This window comes from Dermochelys coriacea, chromosome 2 (genome assembly GCF_009764565.3).
Source record: "Dermochelys coriacea isolate rDerCor1 chromosome 2, rDerCor1.pri.v4, whole genome shotgun sequence".
In the NCBI taxonomy this organism is placed as follows: Eukaryota; Metazoa; Chordata; order Testudines; family Dermochelyidae; genus Dermochelys; species Dermochelys coriacea.
In genome coordinates this window covers 182,627,863-182,642,173 of record NC_050069.1, presented here as the reverse complement: position 1 = coordinate 182,642,173, position 14,311 = coordinate 182,627,863, and the positions used below count along the sequence as shown (strand labels likewise).

The window sequence follows — 14,311 nt, the reverse complement described above, 5'->3', positions numbered from 1 at the left end:
AATTTCTGCAGTAGAGAAACTTGGCTAAAACTGGACACATTATGAAAAAAGATAAGCATATATTAAAATAAGGAAATAGCCATACTGATCAAGTCAATCTGTTCTGATTCAGCAAAGCTCTTAAGCATGTGAGTAATCCTGTATTTATTCAGCCAAACATTTCAGCACCTGGAATTTAAGCATGTGCTTAAGTGCTTTGGTGAATAGGGATACAAGACTGATGCTCACGGTAAACTGTATATCTATATATTTTGCTGAATCGGGACCTATATTAATATTTCTATGTGGCACCAAATATGAGAGACTTGAAAAAAGGATAATTCTATAAAACGAGGGATAGATGGCATTCCTAGATGAGATAAAAGATGTTTTTCCACCTTTGAAACTGCAGGACTAAAATATTAGACACAGTAATTTAAGGGTAGAAATCCCTCAAGCATTTTTTTTTCTGAGCAGTAATCAATCTACTCTATATTTTGGGGGTGGGAGGTGGGAGCCATGGCCTAGGGCCTTTCCAAAGCCTATTGAAGTCAGCGGAAAACTCCCTCTGACCTGGGCTTTGGATTTGGGCCTTAGTGAACCTTTGGATGTTATTAGCCTTAGAGAACCACGTCAGGATGGCTGGGTTCCAGTTGAGTTAGTTTACGCTGGTGCTTAAATGCATCCTTATGTTGGAACTTAGATAAAGACAGCACGCCATCATAGCTAACCACTAAACTTTTTGGGAAAGGGTAGAGGAGGATTGTTTTGTTATTAGGAGTGCAGATAACTTTTCTTGCTCCTCTTCATTTAATCAGAACATCCATGCACATAATATAACTTAATCTGGAAAAGCCGAACACCGTTGGAAATCAGTACAGATTTACAGATTGTGACGGGACAGGCCAGATGGCTATAGAAAAGTAGTGGGAGATAGATGTATTGGCTCCAGGCTAAACAAATCCCTGGTATCAGGATAAGTGAAATGGCAGCTGCTCCAGGTCAATTAAGACACCTGGGGCCAATTAAGAACTTTCCAGAAGGCAAGGAGAAGGCTAGGTTGATTGGGACACCTGAAGCTAATTAGGGGCTTGCTGAAACTAGTAAAAGCCTCCCAGTTAGTCAGGTGGGGGGTGGATGTCAGGAGCTGTGAGAGGAAGTTGTGCTGTTGGAGAGACTGAGCACTACACACCATATCAGGCACAAGGAAGCAGGCCCTGCGGTAAGGGTGAAGTGGAGCTTGAGGAAGTGAGGGAAGTAGCCCAGGGAATTGTACGTGTCAGGTTTCTAAAAGGTCAGCTACCATAGCTGATATTATTAGGGTCCCTGGGCTGGAGCCTGGAATAGAGGGCGAGCCCAGGCTCCCCCCCTTTTCCTCTCCCCCCCTCCCAATTAATCACTGAGACTGGGAGAGAAGAGACTGTGCAAGGGAGGATAGCGTCTCCTCACCTCTCTCGCTGGCTTATGACGAAAGTGGCTCAGTAGACTGTGACCCTTGTCTCTAGAGAGAGAGAGAGAGAGAGAAGGGTTATGTGGAGGTTCACAGTGAGCCTCTGAGGCTAGCGAAATCTGCCAGGAAACGTGGGATCCATGGAAACAAGGACAGAGCTTTGTCACAAGATGTATTTATAGACTCTACTTGGTGGATAGATTTATAAATTTAATTTAAGCTTTATTTGATACTGTAAATCAATCTAAATTACACAAGATGTTGCAATAAAAATTCCCAGGAGTAATTTTAGATCAATTAGAATGTATCAAATTTTCTTACATGACAATTAGTAGTTACTACCAATCATATAAACACACTGATGTCCCTACATCCTATTTTACTGATTTTTAAGTAGAAGCTCTTCATTCAAAATAACTAAATATAGGTGATGGAAAAGCCCTTATTAATTAATGAAATTTCATAATTTTATGATTTACGAAGTTATCAACCTTGGCTCTTATTGCTGTAAGAGAACATAAAAACTATTCACGCATTACATTTGTACATTACAAAACATGTCAGATTAATTCAAACAAGATGACCTCCTGATTGTGTTTAACAAGTTTATGCACAATTTTCAAAATTAAATTTCTCCTTGGGTTCTGTTACAACAATTACCACACAAGTTTGTGGACATGTTTTTTTCTACTAGAGTTCTAAATAAGGATTGTATTTAATTCTGAAAAAAGCCACTGGCTCAGCAGAAAAGACTTATAAAACAGATGCTTATAAAAATAGGTAATCGGCAAAATCCTCACCCTTGCCCTTTATGCCATCAAAATGGCCAGAGAAGCATAAAAAGAGCCCTAAAGACTCCAGCTGGGAAAAGATTCCCAAGGTGCAGGTTGACAGACTGACAGTATCCTGTAGTGTCCTGGACAAATCTTATGGAATAAATAAACTTTACTGAATTAAATCAGATCTTATTGAATTAGGGTTCATACTTTTTGGTCCATTGTATTAAAAATGCTGCTGTTTGCGTTATTATGGAATTGTATGTCTGTTTTCTAGAAGGAGGGGGATGCTAATTTACTTCCACCATTATCATCCCTTTGAATCCACCTCCCGGAGAGGTGTGTATATATACTAGTTCAAACTGGATTCTCCAGGGACCAACAGACAAAGAAAGGATATTTGGATAAATAGCCTAGTTTTAAACTGTCTCAGGGCTTTTTTCCTTATCCAGCAAACGGACAGGACCACTGATGCCCAGAGAGCCCCAATCTTTAGCATAGGGTTGTAAGGACCTTCTGAGGCCCTATGAAACTGGGTTCCTGTTCTGAGCTGAAGCTGTGATAAACTTACAACCACAGGAATCCCCTTGGGTGGGGATTTGAAGGACTGCTCCTGTCAGAATCTGTGTTAGGATTGGGGTGAACTTTGGTACGCTTATTAGCATGCATGTAGGTTCTTTTATTGTTTTTAATATATTTTCTCTGCAGTCCTTTTTTACCTTAAGAATAAAATAGGCTTGTATAGATGGTATGGCATTTGTAGCAGTTGACAATCACGCTGCTCAGTCTCTGAAGAGAAAGAAAGCAGGTGTGCTTTGGCTGCTTGGCTCTCTGCTCATAATAAAGCATTGATGGCAGGTAACTGTGCAGGTTGAAAGTACCCTGGTCAGAAGGGAGTGAGGCGTGGGTCTTCGCACAAGAAAGAAAATGGTTGGGCAGTTGGAAGTCTTAGAGTGGATGTCCTTGCTGGACCATTGAAGGGGAACACAGGTGCCATTGCCTTGATCTGTAACACAGGCACCGTGGAAAGTGGCTGCCTCCAAAAGACCCCTTTGCAATATGTGATGGAGGGGTGGCTGGACTTGAGATGGGCACAGGGTCATCAATTCCCTAGCAATTCTGGGACCCTTCTCAGCCCCTCCATGGGGTGTGTGTGTGGGGCCCCAGGCCTCCGTGTGGAGGTGGGGGTGGCTTGGGAGACAAGGGGGAACCAGCCCCCCAGCACTCACTGGCGGCCTGGCTGGGGCTGGGTCACTGCACTTCCTGCCACCGGTGAGTGCAGGCCCAGCCCTGCTACACTCTTCGGGAGTGGGGGTGAGTCTGGGGCAGAGCAGGGGTGGAAAGAGGTGGGACAGCATGAGCTGGATCAGCATGCAGCTGTGCAGGGCACCAGGTTCCCTACGCAGCTGCGTACTTTGCGTATGGGTAAGGACGGCCCTGGGTGGGCAAGACATATCACATGCAAGGCAACATCATATAGTACTTCAGGGATTCTTGTCAGAGTTTCAGCCCATTGGATAGCCCTCAGAGCTGTCTAAATTTACGCCAGTGCCCTCTCCAGCCCCCGTAGCTGCCCAGGATCAGGAAAGCGCAAAGGTAGTTTAAAATATCTTAGTCCCCATTCCTCTCCTGTGGGGTTGTGAGTTCTGGCTGTACCTTAGCAGCACAGGAGAGGATCTCACCCAAAACATGAAGAGCTCTGTATAGCTTGGATGCTTGTCTCTGTCACCAACAGAGGTTGATCAACTAAAAGATATTACTCCACCCACCTTGTTCTAGCCCTGGTCTACACTATGAGTTTAGGTCGATCTAGCAGTGTTAGATCGGGTTAGCCCTGCACCCGTCCACACTCCGAAGCCATTTTTTCCGACTTTAAGGGCTCTTAAAACCGTTTTCTGTACTCCTCCCCAACGAGTGGATTAGCTCTGAAATAGACCTCGCTGGGTCGAATTTGGGGTAGTCTGGATGCAATTCAACGGTATCGGCCTCTGGGAGCTATCCCAGAGTGCTCCATTGTGACTGCTCTGGACAGCACTCTCAACTCAGATGCACTGGCCAGGTAGACAGGAAAAGCCACGTGAACTTTTGAATTTCATTTCCTGTTTGGCCAGCATGGTGAGCTGATCAGCACAGGTGACCATGCAGAGCTCTTCAGCAGAGGTGACCATGCAGTCCCAGAATAGCAAAAGAGCTCCAGCAGGACCGAACGGGAGTTACTGGATCTGATTGCTGTATGAGGAGATGAATCCAAGCTATCAGAACTCCGTTTGAAAAGACGAAATGCCAAAATATTTGAAAAAATCTCCAAGGGCACGAAGGACAGAGGCTGTAACAGGGACCCGCAGCAGTGCTGTGTGAAACTTAAGGAGCTCAGGCAAGCTTACCAAAAAACCAGAGAGGCAAACGGCCGTTCCGGGTCAGAGCCCCAGACATGCCGCTTCTATGATGAGCTGCATGCCATTCTAGAGGGTGCCCCTACAACTACCCCAGCCCTGTGCGTGGACTCCGTCAGTGGACTTTCACGCAACAGGGATGCGGATTTTGGGAATGAGGAAGATTAGGAGGAGGAGGTTGAAGCACAGCAAGCAAGCCTAGAAACTGTTTTCCCTGACAGCCAGGAACTGTTTCTCACCCTGGATCTAGTACCCTCCCAACCTACCGAAGGCGGGCTCCTGGACCTAGAAGGCAGAGAAGGGACCTCTGGTGAGTGTACCTTTTGTAAATACAATACATGGTTTAAAAGCAAGCATGTTTAATGATTGATTTGTCCTGAAGACTTGGGATGCCTTCGCGGCCAGTACAGCTACTGGAAAAGTCTATTAACATGTCTGGGGATGGAGCGGAAATCCTCCAGGGACATCTCCATAAAGCTCTCCTGGATGTACTCCCGAAACCTTTGCAAAAGGTTTCTGGGGAGGGCAGCCTTATTCCGTCGTCAATGGTAGGACACTTTACCACGGCAGGCCAGCAGCACGTAGTCTGGAATCATTGCATAACAAAACATGGCAGCATATGGTCCTGGTATTTACTGGCATTCAAGCAACATCCATTCTTTATCTCTGAGTTATCCTCAGGAGAGTGATAACATTCATGGTCATCTGATTGAAATAGGGGAATTTTATTAAGGGGACATTCAGAGGTGGCCATTCCTGCTGGGCTTTTTGCCTGTGGCTGAACAGAAATCATCCCCGCTGTTAGTCATGGGGTGCGGGGAGGGGTGAAGTGATCATGCCAGAGAATTCGATGTCTCTGTGTGTGTGTATGGGGGGGGCGGAGTTAGTTGGGTTTGTGCTGCACGTTAACCCAAAAACCACAGCCCCTCCTTTTTAATGGCCAACCCATTTTAGAGGGCCAACCGTCTGGGTGCTTGGTATGTGAAATGAGGGTGCTGCTGTTTGAAACCATTCCCACATATTAGGAAGGTTAAAGAAGCCAAAAGACTGTGACTTACCATGTCTGCCTGCAAGCCAAATTCTGTTGCCCACCGGCCCCATGTGTGTGATCTCTCACACCATACCGGCAGGCCCTCGATATAAGAGGCAAAATGTGAACTTGTAAAGAAACAACCACACGTGCTATGTAATGTTAGCAGCTTGGTTCACCATTTAAGAGTCTACCCGTTGTTCTCTAAAATGTCTCTTTTTAAAGACTAATCTCCCTTTTTCCCTTCCGCAGCTGCAAATGTTTCAGTGCTCCCCCTATCATCTCCGTCCCAGAGGATATCAAAGATTAGAAGCCACAAAAAATGCACTCTCAATGAAGTGTTCTCTGAGCTCATGCAGGCATCCCACGCTGAAAGAGCCCAGCAAAATGCGTTGAGGGAGACAATGTCAGAGTCCAGGAAAGCACAAAATGAATGCGAGGACAGGAGCGATGAGCCAGAGGAGAGGTGGCGTCAGCGTGATGAGAGGAGGCAGGATGCAATGCTGAGGCTACTAGAGGATCAAACTGATATGCTCCGGCGTATGGTTGAGGTGCAGGAAAGGCAGCAGGAGCACAGACAGCAGCTGCAGCCCCTGTGTAACCAACCGCCCTCCTCCCCAAGTTGCATAGCCTCCTCACCCAGACACCCAAGAACGCGGTGTGGGGGCCTCTGGCCACTCAACCGCTCCACCCCAGAGGACTGCCCGAGCAACAGAAAGCTGGCATTCAGTAGGTTTTGAAGTGCAGTGTGGCCTTGTCCTTCCATCCTCCCCTACCCCTCTCGGCCTACCTTGACAGTTATCCCCCCATTTGTGTGACGGATTAATAAAGAATGCATGAATTTGAAACAACAATGACTTTATTGCCTCTGCAAGCGGTGATCAAAGGGGGAAGGGGAGGGCGGTTGGCTTACAGGGAAGTAGAGTGAACCAAGGGGCGGGTTTTCATCAAGAAACAAACAGAACTTTCACACCGTAGCCTGGCCAGTCATGAAACTGGTTTTCAAAGCTTCTCTGATGCACAGCGTGCCCTACTGTGCTCTTCTCACTGCCCTGGTGTCTGGCTGCGCGTAATCAGTGGCCAGGCGATTTGCCTCAACCTCCCACCCCGCCATAAATGTCCCCCCGCTTACTATCACAGAGATTGTGGAGCACACAGCAAGCAGTAATAACAATGGGAATGTTGGTTGAGCTGAGGTCTAACCGAGTCAGTAAACTGCGCCAGCGCACTTTTTTAAATCTCCAAATGCACATTCTACCACCATTCTGCACTTGCTCAACCTATAGTTGAACAGCTCCTGACTACTGTCCAGGCTGCCTGTGTATGGCTTCATGAGCCATGGCATTAAGGGGTAGGCTGGGTCCCCAAGAATAACTAAGCATTTCAATATCTCCAACGGTTATTTTCTGGTCTGGAAAGTAAGTCCCTTGCTGCAGCCATTCCCACAGACCAGAGTTCCTAAAGATGCGAGTGTCATGTACCTTTCCTGGCCATCCCACATTGATGTTGGTGAAACGTCCCTTGTGATCCACCAGTGCTTGCAGCACAATTGAAAAGTACCCCTTGCGGTTTATGTACTGGCTGCCTTGGTGGTCCGTTCCCAAGATAGGGATATGCGTTCTGTCTATCACCCCACTACAGTTAGGGAATCCCATTGCACGTTTGCCAGAGTCACTACCCTTGATAACAGCAGCTCAGTGATCGCGTTGTCTACTTGCATCACAGCAGCCCCCACAGTATATTTGCCCACTCCAAATTGATTCCTGACTGACTGGTAGCTGTCTGGCATTGCAAGCTTCCAGAGAGCTATCGCCACTCGCTTATGAACTGTGAGGGCTGCTCTCATCTTGGTATTCTGGCACTTCAGAGCAGGTGAAAGCAAGTCACAAAGTTCCATGAAAGTGCCCTTACGCATCTGAAAGTTTTGCAGTCATTGGGAATCATTCCAGACTCACAACACTATGCAGTCCCACCAGTCTGTGCTTGTTTCCCGGGCCCAGAATCGGTGTTCCACGGCATGAGCCTGCCCCATTGCCAGGATAGCCAAATTGCCGGGGCCCGTACTTTGAGAGAAGTCTGTGTCCATGTCCTCATCACTATCCTCACCGCACTGCTGTTGCTCCTCGCCTGCTTTTGCAGGTTCTGGTTCCGCATATACCGCATGATAATGCGCATGGTGTTTAGAGCGGTCACAACTGCTGCAGTGATCTGAGTGGGCTCCATGCTTGCTGTGTAATGGCATGAGCAGGAGAGCAGAGTGGCAGCGGAAGCAGCTGGTGGATGATGATGCTGACAGGAATATGGCGCCTGCATGGAAAAAGGCACAAAACGATTGTCGTCCGTTGCTTTTACGGAGGGAGGGAGGGGTAGCCTGGCAGCAGACGGTGCTGCTGGCTGGGAGAGCTATCCCTCTGCCAATATTCCAGGCAGGACTGAATCTCCATTAGACAAAACTTAAAGAAGAGAATGACCTGAGTCACTCCTATTTATGTGCAGGTGCCCCTGACGGACTTTACTGAGGTCCGCCAGGAGCACCCATGTCCGCCCAGATGCCCCCGGCAGACCTCAGAGATCTGCCAGGAGCATCATGTCTGCCCAGGCACTCCAACCAACCTGACCAAGGCCGGCCAGAGCACCCAGGAGATGACAAGGACAGCTACCAGTCGTACTACACTGTCTGCTGCCACCAGGCAATGAGCTGCTGCTATGTAGCAATGCAGTCTTGCATCTGACAGCACCCAGGAAACGTATGGTGAGGGTGAGCTGAGCGGGCTCCATGCTTGCCGTGGTATGGTGTCTGCACGGGTAACCCATGAAAAAAGGCGTGAAATGATTGTCTGCCGTTGCTTTCACAGAGGGAGGGAGGGAGGGAATGGGGGCCTGACAACATATACCCAGAACCACCCGCGACGATGTTTTTTGCCCTGTTAGGCATTAGGATCTCAACCCAGAATTCCAGTGGGCGGGGGAGACTGCAGGAACAGTGGGATAGCTACTCACAGTGCAACGCTCCGGAAGTTGTCGCTAGCCTCGGTACTGTGCACGCACTCCGCCGACTTAATGGTCTTAATGGTTTTAAGTGGTGACACACACAATTGACTGTGTAAAATCGCTTTCTAAAAATTCGACTTCTATAAATTTGACCTAATTTCGTAGTGTAGACATACCCTTAGTAAAAGTAAAGTATTTGCAAAGATATTTCTGTTTTATAAGCATGGTATTCACATATCACTTACCACTGAATTTAGGTGTCACTATTTTCTCTAACTTTTGCAATGTAAATAGATATACTCAGGCTCAGAAAACTAATTAAACTAACACCAGCAAAGAAATTAACTCAGCCGTCTCCAACTCTGTTAGTTTCATGGAGGTTTACACTTCAAAGCATGGAGCAAACTTTGCCTTTTTATGAACGTTGCAAACATTACTAAGCATGGACAGTGTGAGGCCTTGTCTACACACAAAAGTTGCACCTTTTTCATCAAAATAGTTTTAAAGATTATTTTAGCTAAACCATTGCAAATCTCTCCACGGGGACTTTTATGTCAGTTTATAAGAAGGTTATATCTGTTTAACTTAGTTTTGTGCAATTTTTGTGTATAGATATATTTAACTGGAGTTGAAGCACATTTTAAAAACATTGGGCTAAATTCAGATCTAGGTCAATGACTGCAACTTAAAGTTGTACCTACTTCCTGAGCTTAACTCATTACCTTCATATCTATCTTCTTCCTGGCTAATTTTCCCCTTATCCAGGACAGTTAAAATGAGCTTGGACACTCAAACTAGCAGCTGAGACAGCTCCCGCTCACACTAGCTTCTTGCAGCTGCTGTCATGAGTGTTCTTGGTGGAGAGCCCTTCATTCTGGAATTTGCTTCCAACACTAGTCAGGTAGAGCCTGAATCTGGAGACCTTTAGGACACTGTGAAAAACTCATTTGTTTTTTGAAGAGCTTGTTTAAGGAGATGATCTGTTTTTTTGCGGGAAATGTCCTTATTTTTCTGAGAAAAAGGCAAAAATATGTTTTTATATATGCTAACTATGATAGGATGCATTTTATAAATCTAAAAATCAGAATAAATACAAGTTTTATTTTTTATCAATACATTTTATCTGTGAACTTTACTTTGAATGATGTTAGCATGGTTGCTTGAGATGTATATGGTTCCCCCAGACTGAATCTTCACATTACATGTAATGAAGGTATGTTATATATGCATGTTAGGGGTAATGTAACACTGGAAAATAGCTTCTGCATGAGGAGTAGATTCTATCGTTGCCAAGCCATAAAAAAATAAGGATTCCATGATTTGGTGCTCACTGAACATAATGGCTGCTGAACGGAGTCCTTTTGGTGAAATAAAAATATAGAGTAATATCTTATTTAAATAATTGCCTAATTTTTTACTATTTATATTGACTACTCCCATTATTTTACATTGAAAAACCCAAACAAACTGGATATTTGCAAAATAGAAAACAAATCTATTGTATTGCAATTGGATAAGATAAATTAGTCTTGCGTGAATATTACCAAGGAATTTTGATAAACCATCTCACTTTTTTCTTCTCACTAGCTGTCAAGGCCTACCATTACATTTTCAGGGAGTTTTCTTAGCTGCTCGTTATAGTGGAATTGTGCAAGTGCAAATCATCATTGAATGTGATAATTTTTGCTAATTATGCTGGTTTTAAAGTCATAGATAGATTAATGTGTGCTATATAAATACTTGGTGTGTATAAATACTTTTTTTACTTTCAACTTACTTCAGATCACACTACAGAGCAGATTGGCTGTGCAGAAAACAAAATTATCAATATGTGTACAACCTCCTTTAGCATTGACCCATGACCAGTTCCTCTTTGATGATATAGGTAAATTCTTCTTTTACTGTTACAAAGTATTGCAATGTATTGCTTTATCTGTTTGAGCCTTATTCTAAGATTTACTTAGTGACCCTCTAAGTAGACATGCATCAAGCTTAATTTTTGACATCATGATGATGATGATTGATGATTATACTCTATTTTAAAAAAAAGAAACGTCAGTGGCAGTCACAAAAACCCAACAATGTTAGATTGTGTGCAAAACCAGAAAGATATAAAATAATGTTGAAAATAGTATACAATCAAATAATGTAATTGTGCATCCTAATTTGCAAGCCTATGTCCAGTACTGGTCACTCTACCTCAAAAAAAATATGTGGTGTTGTGGTTACTGTGCTTGTACAAAACTTCTGCTGAGCAACAGGACGGGAGAGAAGGTTCAGTTATTTGTGCCCAGTCAGGCATAAGCTTCCTTCTCAGCATTGCCCATTCTGGCTTCCTTACAGCCTCTTTGAAATTCTGTCAGCTGCAGGCTGGATTGCTTTGAAAATTGCAGAGGGAGCTGCAGGCCCCCGAAAAGTGTCCGAGGGCCTGGATCTGGCTCGCGGACCCTATGTTTGACAACCCTGCTCTAAAGCATCTAACATTTGTCACTGCTGAGACAGGATAATGGAATTGATAGATCTTTGGTCTCTTCTGGAATGCCAGTTCCTATGGTCCTACCGCATGTTCCCTAAGGAACAGAGGGCTGATGGCCCTGATGCTATGACCTCAATATAGAATTGCATTTGTATTGAGTCTATCTTATATTTGCTGCACAGAGACATTTCACAGTTGCATTTTAAGAGAGTTTTGAATTGGAGCATATTGTTTACTTTTAATAATATATATTGAAGAAAAAAATAATGTGCAGAGTTGATTTGAATTAGTTCAATGGAAATGTATACTATAACTTAACCTAAAAAATATTTCCTTAAATATTGGAAAATGTTAGGTTTTCTTTCAATTGGCAATATTTATTTAATGTACTTTGTTATTATTTGTAGAGTCATGTGGATCTAAAGCTGTAGCCCTGTCTGTCTTTCTGAAAGGGAATTGTCCACCAGCAGAGCTGGAAGGAAATGCTGTGGCTTCCTATAGCATGCCCACAGGTGAGCAACTGTGAAATGAGATTTCAAATAGTTTTTTTTCTTTTTAGAGGTTTTGATTCCCTTATGGCTCTTCTTTCTTTCTTTTTAACTTCTTTAAAATATTTTTAAGTTAATAGTACTGTGCTGAAGAATTTGGTCTCCTTTGTTTTAGTTAATATTTTATATAGCACCATTAACTTGCTTGACCTGTTTACAGAGTTAACAATATACATTTACAACTTGGGAAACAGGCTTCCCATGTGCTGTCTCAGCAATTTGCTTCTATCCTGATCTGAGAGGGACCTCCTTTAGGGGTGAGAAGTTAATTACCTCTTTATGACCATTCAGTCCTTGACCTCACTGCAGAGGCTGCCAACATAAGTGACAATTACTCTCTCTGCACAGAGGAAGAGGATTAAATGGTTGCTGGGACTGATTATTCCCTCACTCTGTTTCCCTTTTAGTCTTTGGATTAGCATTTATGATTGTTCTACTTGTTTAGAATAAATAAGAACAAAATGTGAGTTGTTGCATTTTATAATGACCTAATCACCCCAGGCCATCCATAGTGACACAACAGGTCAGTTTGCTCTGACATCTATTGTCTTTGCACATCTTGCTGGCTAATCAGATGTCAAGGACAAGGAGCTAAGTTGAATGATCCATGCCATGTCAGGACTGTCTCATGTTTAAACACTATTACACACACTGTTTAATTCTCAGTCAGAACGTGTGCGTCTGGGAGAAAACTGGGTGATATTTTATACTACTGGTAAAAGTGTTTTATACTAAAGGTAAAAGTGGGTATGTGGAAATGCATTGATTTATATCAGCTGAAGATTTGGCACCAAGTCTGCTTTCTCTTTTCCTCCTTTCCCACTGGTTGCAGGAACAGAATGGAGGGCATTTCTCCCTCAGGGAATCTTTGTTTCATGTGCTCAGTACTCCCCATACTACCATGTCTATGTCAGGCAGTATGGGAAGCAACATTCCTATAATGGGTGTTTTTCTTGATCTCAGGAAGCCAAAGGACCATTGGATTCCACAAGAACCATAGCCCTCTTCAGAGGCTCTGAGAAATACATCTACACAATATTAAAAAGTGTTGAGGACAACATCTTTTGTTTTCCTTAAGAAAATAAACATGATGTCATCCAAGGCATTCTTCTGGCAGGCCTGGGATTTACATTCTGAAGGACCTGAGTCTGCAAAACATTATTGCTAGTGAACCCTTAGCTATGGGATTCCTCTTCTCTGATGGGCTATTAGGCCCTGAGTTAGCAAAGCATAATATATTGGTTAAGCATTAATTTGAGAATGGATCATCACTGGAAAAGTTTTTCCTGTGATGGGTTGGGACAGTTCAAGGAGACGTACTGTGTTTGTGCTACCTATTTTGGCAGTTAGAAGTACAGTTTTATTTGTAAATCTGACTATAAAAATGGCTCATTATAACACAGATCTGTCCTTTCCAGGCTAGATTAGCTGGGTGTGCAGAGGGTAGAGGGCAAAGGATGCCGCCCCATGCTCCAGATCATCTGTGCAAGCAGCAGACACAGTTCCAGTTCCTGCGCTCTAGGAATGTCAGAGATTGATGGCTTCTAGTGACTGAGCATGCAGTACCTTCCTAAGAGCTCTGTCTGGGGCCATGTGGACATGTCTGCGGACAACCTCTAGCACAGAGCTAGGTGTAAATTGCACAGTTTGGTCTTGGGTTTCTTGAATCCTACCCCCTGATTTTAGTGATGTGCATTTTTACTGCTTTTTGCTCCTATTAGCCCTGCAGAGCCAATATAGCAAAGAGAGAGTGAGCTGAATAGTTATTTCTTTGCATTATGTAACGAATTATTTACTTTTTTTAATAGTTAATAACAATGAAAGAAAATATCCCAGGTTGACTTTCAGATATTGAGCTTGTAGACCTTGCAGTTAGGAAACAAATACTTGTAACCTGAGGGTACATTTGACCTGAGATCTTTGAAATACAGTAATCATAGAACACTATTTAGCCATTTCATACAGAATCGCTTTAGAATAGGACTGCACTTGAACATGTGTTTTAATTGTGGAATTCGCCCAGGACAAGGAGCATAAAATAATTACATAAAATAAATGACTTAATGGTTCAGATGTTTTGTTGCATCTTAGGCTTGGCTAGTTCAATAGAATTGTATACAAACACACTATCCCTGTTGGAGTTTGTAGAATCAAGTCCTCAGATAGCACTTAGGTCCATGAAAAAATATTCTTTCATTGTCTCACTATATCTGAATAGGAACCTTTCATTGGAATGGATTTTAGTTTGTCTAAATCAGGGGTCGGCAACCTTTCAGAAGTAGTATGCCGAATCTTCATTTATTCACTCTAATTTAAGGTTTCGTGTGCCAGTAATACGTTTTCACATTTTTAGGTCTTTTTCTATAAGTCTATAATATATAACTAAACTATTGTTGTATGTAAAGTAAATACGGTTTTTAAAATGTTTAAGAAGCTTCATTTAAAATTAAATTAAAATGCAGAGCTGCCCGCCCCCGACTGGTGGCCAGGACCCGGGCAGTGTGTGAGTGCCACTGAAAATCAGCTCACGTGCCGCCTTTGACACGCGTGCCGTAGCTTGCCTACCCCTAGTCTAAATGATCCAGCATTGTGGGTCAACATTATGGTTGGTGTAACTCTGTGGAATTCAATACAGTTGAATTTAAATTGTTTTTACTGAGTTGGATGG

General features: G+C 43.6%; 1 protein-coding gene and 1 long non-coding RNA gene across 22 annotated transcripts in view; both read left to right on the top strand.

The window, feature by feature from the left end:
- BBS9 (Bardet-Biedl syndrome 9) overlaps positions 1 to 14,311 on the top strand; it is a 461,967-nt gene that overhangs the window by 92,108 nt on the left and 355,548 nt on the right. For all 21 annotated transcript variants that reach the window (XM_038389485.2, XM_038389486.2, XM_043508761.1 and 18 more), the window contains 2 exons: positions 10,402 to 10,504; positions 11,503 to 11,607. In XM_038389485.2, the coding sequence (XP_038245413.1) occupies positions 10,402 to 10,504; positions 11,503 to 11,607 (208 nt within the window). The remainder of the gene's footprint in view (positions 1 to 10,401; positions 10,505 to 11,502; positions 11,608 to 14,311) is intronic.
- On the top strand, positions 6,308 to 8,431 carry LOC122458901. The gene is made up of 2 exons (XR_006279218.1): positions 6,308 to 6,357; positions 8,125 to 8,431. It is a non-coding gene; the product is annotated as an uncharacterized LOC122458901 (long non-coding RNA).